General features: G+C 42.9%; 1 protein-coding gene across 4 annotated transcripts in view; it reads right to left on the bottom strand.

Annotated features, from left to right (window-relative positions):
• Positions 1-380: 380 nt before the first annotated feature.
• The window catches only part of LOC107652075 (zinc finger protein 471-like), a 37,889-nt gene continuing 29,788 nt past the window's right edge, over positions 381-8,481 (bottom strand). For 3 of the 4 annotated variants that reach the window (XM_056820410.1, XM_056820408.1, XM_056820409.1), the window contains 2 exons: positions 6,980-7,106; positions 381-5,461 (listed from right to left, as the gene is read on the bottom strand). In XM_056820410.1, coding sequence (XP_056676388.1) covers positions 5,371-5,461; positions 6,980-7,106 — 218 coding nt within the window. In that variant the 3' untranslated portion in view covers positions 381-5,370. Of the gene's footprint in view, positions 5,462-6,538; positions 6,650-6,979; positions 7,107-8,481 lie in introns of those variants that run through there. The other variant, XM_056820411.1, reaches the window with a different exon arrangement.

The raw sequence follows: 8,481 nt of genomic DNA, 5'->3' as shown, positions 1-8,481 counted from the left end.
TCTCTCTCTCTCTCTCTCTCTCTCTCTCTCTCTCTCTCTCTCTCTCTCTCTCTCTCTCTCTCTCTCTCTCTCTCTTTCATTAATTCCTCATTTGTATTAATTAAAATCTCTATAAAACCCAGCTGGATTGGGTATATTTAATAATTGGGAATTTTTCCCTGGCAACCACCTTATATTTGATTTAAAAACAGACACTGTCTTGAAAACATATTTTCTGCAGTCACAATTTAAACAAACCACTCTTTATCTGTAATAGTTTATGGCTCCAACTCTTTTAAATGTTATAGTTGGCAGCTGCAAAGTAACAGGGTAAGCTTATACATTAGAGAGAATGAGACATGAAAGAGTCAGAGAAACAAGAAACACAGACTAGACATAAGTGTGGTGTCATCAGGTCAGCCTGTCAGAGGTTCCAGAGTGACTCAGCTGAATTGCCTTTATTCAGGAAAGTAGGAATGGGGGTTGTGGCATGTCAATCAAACAGGTGTCATGTCAGAAATATTAGCATCATATTGGCCATCAACAAGATAAAGGAACAGATACCAACACAATGGCACAGCCAGTATCCAGACCAGAAGCTCATTTGAAAGTCCTTCCTTCAGAACACTGGCACCATCTCATTTGGATGATAAGTTTAGGTCTTTGACATTACAAAGAAGCTATTGAAATCACATGCCAGCCTTCCAGACTGCAGATCACAGTAAAGGCTTGATTTCTAAGTTCAGCAAAATTTAATACCCAACCAATTGAAGGATTCAGAAATGAATCCTGAGAAATATTAGAATACATCCATGAGCACTTTGCTCAGTAGTCAGCTTTTGAAAATGTCTTTAATATCTTCATGATTCATTATAACTGAAACCCTAAATCCTACTTAACCATAAGTGAGGGGATGTCTGCAACCCATGTGCTAAAGTAGGTGACAACTCAGAAACTCTCCTTACCCTTCTCTCTCCTCTCCCTCCTTCCACTTATCTCCTCCATTACATTGGTTTGCAACCCACAACTAGGTGACAACTCAGAATTCCTAGGAGGAGAGTTAACACCTCTAGAGGTGAGAAGTCAATCCCACATACACTGACCTTGGGCAGGGCTGCACAATTTGGAAATTGTGTTTGGTCCCTGTGAAGAAAGACAGGAACAGGAAACCACCCAAAAAGCCAGGAAATCCTTCTGCTGGGTCAGTCTCCTAAAGTAGAGTCTCCTGGAGATAGTCTTCAAGGGAACTTCACCCTGAACTCTGTGGCTTGGGTCATGACTTCAATTTAGATTCTGGCTCCTGGACTACTTTGTTGAGTGAGTGAAAAGGCTGAATCCCTTCCTCGTTTCCATCTTGGAGGAGGCCTTGTGGTTACTTACTATTAGCCCTCCTGGCTGAGGACTAATATAGGTATTTTCTCTAAACTCTTTCACATTTTTCTATTTTATTGTTTGCCCTCTATTTGGGTAAATACACTTCAGTCTTGATATCATAATTTCAGTGTCCTCGTTATTTCCATATAATTTAAGTCCAACCATTAAATTTAACATTAACAACTGGGATATGAAGCCAAGATAAAATCACCAGCAGGACAACTTTTAGATAATATTGCTAAAGACTCAGAATTTCCTATAAACTTTAAAAAAAAAAACTTTACCTTCCATCTTGGAATTAATAGTGTATATTGGTTCCAAGGTAGAAGAGTGGTAAGGGCTAGGTAATGGGGGTCAAGTGACTTGTTCAGGGTCACACAGCTGGGAAGTTTCTGAGGCCAGATTTGAACCTAGAACCTCCCATCTCTAGGCCTGGCTCTCAATCCACTGAGATTCCCAGCTGCCCCCCCCCCAAACTTATTAACCCTGTCTTCACAGTAAGCAGAAAATTAAAACCTAAGGTGCTAATTGGCAGCTTCATAAAATTTTGATCTGTTATAAAAAAATAATACTGTAACCAAGGCAAAAGTAAACTGAAATTTTTTAAATGGCACATATCAATAAAAAAAACAAATTTAAATAAACATTAGCAGTTGATTAAACTACTCAACACCTATATGGAAATAGCAGAAATGAAAGATTATACATTTTATGGAAAAAATCTAGAATGTGTCTTTATTCCAAATGCAATTGTACAATAAACATCTCCAAATTTTTGAACAAAGCAGACTCAAAAATGATTTTAACAATGACTTTTGGCCACCAAGACTCTGATTAATCTGTAATTAACATGTCATAGGTATAACTACTTAAAAAAGAAAATGTTTTTGACTAAATTGTTATATATTGAGTGTTATCAAAGCATACCGCGTGCAAGCATGAGTCTACAAAAACTGAAAATGTGTTTTATGACTTGTACTATGAACTAAAAGTTTAAGGTAAATGGGTTATGACAGTGTTCAAAAAATTTATATTATGTATTGTTACAGACAAAACAGTGGTTGCGAAAATATGGTTTCAAGACTTTGAATTGCCAAAACTGTAAAGATAATTTTGTGTCTTGATTTTATATTAAAAAATAAAGTGGTTGCCATAGGAAAAACTCCCAAATATGAAATACTCAAGTCAGCTGGGTTTTATGGAGATTTTAATGAACACAAATTAAGGAATTAAAGAAAGGGAGAGAGACAGAGTAAGAGGAAATTATAGGAAAAGGGCTTGGGCCTATGCCAATGGCCTAGGCCTTTCTCCTTAAGAGAGAAAAGTCAGTCTCTAATCACTCACCACAAGATCCTTCCAAGCAAAACTCTAGTGTTCAGAGACCCTCCAGTTTAGCTCAGGAAGTTGAACTAAGTTCAGCCACCGAGAGAGCCCCCAGCAGCCTTCTGTGACTCCTGACCTACAATTCAGCTCCAAAGCAGAATTACTTCAGAGGCCTCTGACCTCCTTTTAAAGAGAATTTTCTCCTATGTCACATCCCCTAAATTTTCACATCTACCAACCACAGTAGACGTTTTCCAAAGGACTGACCATACCTAATTCACATTTTGTTATCACCTTCTCTGTGTAGACTAAATCCTCACACCTCTTGCTAAGCTTGCTTGACATTTTAGTGATTAATTTGACCTTCATAGGTACTTAGCACCTTTTTGTATTAGATCTAAAAATAGACCTAGCTTAAGGGCTTGGCCTCACTATAAATATGGGTTGGGGACTTTTTCATTGTTCAGTAAGGAGTTTTACAACTTTATCTTCCCCTAAGGTATACCTAAGTATGGGTGGAGTAAGGTTAAGTTCTCAATACATTCCAGATCAATTACCTCCATTGTTTAAATGGGGAATAACCCTAACCTTTTAAGGTAGTGTCTGAGAAATTTTAAGATTCACAGTATAAGGATGATATTGGTTCTCTTCCAAGTCACTAACAAGCTGGAAAAATGATTCTTTTTAGAGTAAACAGAGACTAGGCAAATTGATCAGAAAAAAAAAGGAATACCATACTAAATCTATACCAACCACACTGGGTTTGAAAGGAACATCACCAAATCCCAGAACTATCAGTTTTTTATAGAATTATATAACATGGGGGTTGAGGTTTTTCCTAATACTGGATCCACACCAAGTCATAAAGCCAGAAGCAACAGACATATGTGACAGAGGACCTTTGTGAACAATGGAGTATGAAGAACACAAATGACCACCCTGAGGACCCAAGCCACAGAACCCATGACTTGGGGACAAGCCATAAGAATAGTGCATATGTCAGAACAATTCCTGGAGTTGGCAAGCCTCCCAAGACTGATGAATCTTAACTAAGCCACTTTTCCATTAAACATTTTCCCAATTTTATGTTAATAAGTGGCTGCCTCACCCTTTGTTTTACCCCAGTCCAACTACTCCAAGGATCCCCATCCATTGCATCTGTAACTGATATCATTCCCCCTCCACAACCCTATTCCTTGTCATTCTTTCAGTACATACTCCTGGTCCCTGGTATTCAGACCCAAATGTCTATACCCTGCTTCCACCTCAGAAAGCAAAAACGTAATCAAGCATTTATTCAGTTTATCCTCCTGTCTAATTTAGGTAAAAAGAGAGATGTAGGAGGCAAAAAACCCGAGACCTTAAAAGCAAAGCTCGGGACGAAGCAGACCCTCAGTAAAACTGAAACCATAGCTCAGCTAAAGTTAGACATGTAGACTGAGGCTTCAAACCCCTCCTTTCCCACCCCTCCTGCTGTAACTGCATGTTCTTCCAAAAACTACTGATGCAAGTATTCTCTGGCAATCTCAGGTAGGTAGTTACATATTGACCTTGATTTATCAGCCTATAGAAAACTGTCTACATTCAATGAGGTTAATCAAACCCTTTGTACCAAACTTGTAAATCATTACCTTCCACTGAGAATATAAGAAGCTCACCCAAGACCTTAGCCTGTTTCAGACTCTCTATATAATGGAAAGCATAATCAATAAACTTTGCCTTGATTAGCTACCAGCTTATCTCTGGCCCTCCTTAACCCAAACCTATTTTCTCATCTCCCCCAACCTGTCCTGGGGTCCCTTCAATTACTTGGTAGAGCCAGTCTCTCTCATTTCTGCAGTAAGAATTGTCTGGTGTAGAGTCAGTCAGCTTCTCCAGGGAAAACCTTTCCCACAAAGGTTGCATTGAAAAGGTTTCTCTCCAGTATGAATTCTACTGTGATTACTAAGTTCATACTTCCCAGAAAATGCTTTCCCACATACATTGCATTCATGAAGTCCTGTTCCTGCATGAGTACTCTTTTGGTGGTCTGAAAGGTGAGAGCTTGACCGGAATGTCTTCCCACATTCACTGCATTCATATGGTTTCTCTCCAGTATGGATTCTGTAATGTGCTTTAAGATGCCCCTTTTCCTGGAAGGCCTTTCCACATTCATTGCAGTTGTACCGTCTCTCTCTACTCTGACAATGAGAGTATTGTTTAGCACGACCTGTCTTTCTCTGTTTAGTTAATTCATTACACTTTTTTCCCCTATCAGTTGTCTGGTGTGGACCAAGTTCATTAATACTAGGGAAAGAATTCCCCCTTTCATGAACTTTCTCTTCAGAAAGAATTCCACATTTTTTTATGCAGCCCAAATCAGGACCCAGCACTTTCTGACATTTGTTAACCTTACGAAGTTTCTTCCTGGAATGGATTTGATCACTTTGTCCTTGGTTCAAATACCTGGTGGAACGCCCTCTCTGGTTATCTCCTTTCTGGCCCTGCATAACTACAGATGCTCCCTGTTGTGGAAAAAGTCCTGGTTCTGGGCTAGAGGTCTGACTGTATTTATCATATGCAGAGCCTCCAGCCTCACTGGGAGGTTCTGCTTGGATTATTTTTATTCCTCTAGAAGGTTTCCCCTCCATGCTCTGCTTTCTCTTCAATCTGCCATCACACTCCCAGGCTTTCTCCATCTTGCAGATTCTTGGATCATCCTCCAAGAACTTTTCCTGTGATAAGACTTTCATAGAAATACTCATCTTGGGAGCTGACTCCTTGGTCTGCAGCCTCAATTCCCAACCTGAAAGAAAGAATATGAACACAGTTTTTCCGTGGATGAATCAGCTTTTGTCTAGGAGTCACTTTCCCCAATAATCAGGCTGCTACAAACACTGTCCTTGTTTTCATGTAAATGGAAATCAGTTTACGTGTCTTCTAAAATTTCTTTGCATTCACCAAGCTTATCCTTTGATATGGGTCAATAATATTAAATTAGCTGAAGGTGGGAAAACTGATGCAGGGACCTCAGAATCATTACAGGTGGGGATGACTGCTGACTGCCCTACACCATGTATGAACGTAACCTGGAATATATGTGTCTATACATCTTTATGTATACTATTAATATCCATTATAGACAAAGACATGGACACAAAAGACTGCCTCAGAAGCAGTACATAGCAACAATTTAAGACACAAGGTAAAGATTTAAAAAGAAGAGGCCAAGGAAGGGCCGGGTCAGGAAAAACTCTCAAGACCGACAAAGAAGGGCTGTAAAAGGACACACACACCTGGCAAAATCTTCACCTGAATTAGACCTCTGGAAGGAGTCATGAGAATATGATCAGGGGGTCTAAGGAAAAGAATTCATGTGTAGCTCTGACACTGAAGAATTCCATTTTGCTTTCCACAAAAGATTAAAAGAACCCAGAGCTCCACCCACAGTGGAATTTCTTTCCCATACTATGAAGGTACCAGCAGAACCTGGTCATTTCTATCCATACCTTTTGAGGGAAAATCATTCAAAGTGGAGGAGGCAGAAAGGAATTCTATGTGGGATCTGTGGCAGAGAGAGGAGTTCCTGGCCCAGAAGGTCACTGAGGGGATCACCCAGGAGCCTATTCTCGGTGGGCTGAGAGATGAATGACCAGCAGAGCTGTGTATGGGTTGTTGCGTCCTCACCAGGGTCAGGCACTCATCTACTCCCTCACTCACCTGGCCAGCAGCTTCTTAGGACACCACCAGTTGGAATCCAACGTGGTTCCTCTGACTCTAGCTCAGAGATCCTCACATCCTTATTTGAATCAGCAAGGCCTAGTCATGGGAAAGGGCAAAGAGATGAAGAGGGAGGATGATCTCCCAAGCCCTTAGGAACAAGCTAGTAAAGGAGCCTGGGTGCCATGGAGGTGCTTAGAGAAAACATCTCAAGGCTGCTCTGGTTTGTTTTCCTGGGAAGACACAGGACTGGAACAAGGAATGGAGAGGAGTTCTGAAAGACAAGGGTTCATTTGATCCATTCAATACTGAGGTATTGGGAGCTTGGCTGACTTCAAGTACTTCCCCTGAGCCTTGAGAAGGGCCCTGTGGCCTGAGGGAGCAGAGCTGGGCTGGGACCACGCAGTAAAGCCCTTCATTGCTAGACAAACATAACAAGAGCCTTTCACAGCAGGGACAGCCTGGCTTTTGGCCTGGTTAGCATAAGAAGTGCTCAGGCCATTACAGGCCAGAGAATCCCAGCTGCACCCTGGATAGGGCCCAGGAGAAGGAAGCAGATCCCCTTCCATGGGCAGATCCCAAGGCCCAGAGGAGCCCTCCTCACCCAGGCAGACCAGGTTCCTGTAGTTCTCCAGCATCACCTCCCAGAACAGCTCCTTCTGGGGAGGGTCCAGGAGCCTCCACTCCTCCCAGGTGAAGTCCACGGCCACATCCTTGAATGTCACGGAGGCCTGAAACAACATATAAATGGCCTCAGTCCGGGACCACAGCCCAGAGGGTCCTTGGAGGGGAAGGGAAGTGGGCAGGAAGGACAAGGGCTGATTCTGACCCCAGCCTGGGCTCCCACCCTCAGGCTGGCCTGGATGCTGAGTCAGGACACACAGAACAGCCACTGACCAGTCAGCCAGCACTGAGGGAGAGTCTGTCCTGTGCCAGGCTCTGGGTCAAGCCGTGGGCATACAAAGAAGGGCCAACACAGAGCCTGGCCTCAAGGAGCCCCCAGTCTAATGGGGAGACGCCATGCACATAACTGGTGACAGCCAAGGTCTGGCCAACACTTCTCTCACCACCCCCTCGGGAAGTCAAGTCCTCTCTTGTCCCTATTTACAGATGAGCAAACTGAGGCTCAGAAGGGGGGAGGGATTGTTCATGGTCACACAGACAGGGTCAGAGCTGGTCCCCTCCCTGACTCCAGGCCCGTCCACAGCCCTTCCCAGCAGGCCATGCTGCCTCCCACTCAACAGCTCAGCTTCCCCTTTGGACATCTCCCAAAGGCAGCAGAATCAGCAACAGGCACTTGTGAGGGGCCGAGCACATGCCAGGCACTGAGGAACAAGAGACGGGACATGGGGGTGATGGAGGGCCTCCACCAAGGCCTCAGGCTGCCTGGAAGAATACAGGAGGAGGAGGTGATGGAGGCCTGGCCATGGGGAGGCAGCCAGGCTGTGGAGGCCTGTGAAGGCCCAAAGGAGTCTCTGTTGGGCTGTCGAGAGAGCAGAACCCAGGCTGGGGGTGGACACGGAGTCAGGCGCCATTTTAGGACAACGGCTGGAGCCAGACTGGGCTGGAGCAGCCATGGGGGATCCCCGTCCTGCCTGGAAGTGTGTCCTCTGCATCTGCTCAGGAGCCCTTCTTGTCCATGTCTTGCACTCGGGCCTGATTTTTATACCCATTTTCTTGGCACACAGATACATTACCCAAGACACATGTCCAAAGAGGTAATTATAAAAGTGATACATTAACTTCTAATAAATCACTTGATTAACATTCTGTATTCTTGTATTGATTAGACAGAATAAAAGGTTTCACACAAGATAAGTGATTTTGTCACAGGTGGCTTAATTTTCTCATTACTCTGTGACGAGTTTTGAGCTTACAAACAATCAAGGGAAATTACTTATTGATTTTAATGTTATAATTAATCAACAGTTTTTAAAAAAAGACAATTCAACAGTCCTATCATTGAGGTTGAGGGGTACTGTGAACACAATTCAAATTTAACATGACTGATCATTTTTCAGGGTTTACTGGTGAGTTTCTGAGTTTGTGAAGTCGAGTCACTGAGGCATATTGAAGCTTGGTGTACCTGTATGTTTTGTATGCCTT

This window comes from Monodelphis domestica, chromosome 3, assembly GCF_027887165.1.
Source record: "Monodelphis domestica isolate mMonDom1 chromosome 3, mMonDom1.pri, whole genome shotgun sequence".
NCBI classification, from domain to species: Eukaryota; Metazoa; Chordata; class Mammalia; order Didelphimorphia; family Didelphidae; genus Monodelphis; species Monodelphis domestica.
Note: the sequence above shows the minus strand (reverse complement) of the source record. Positions and strands in the feature narration are given on the sequence as shown.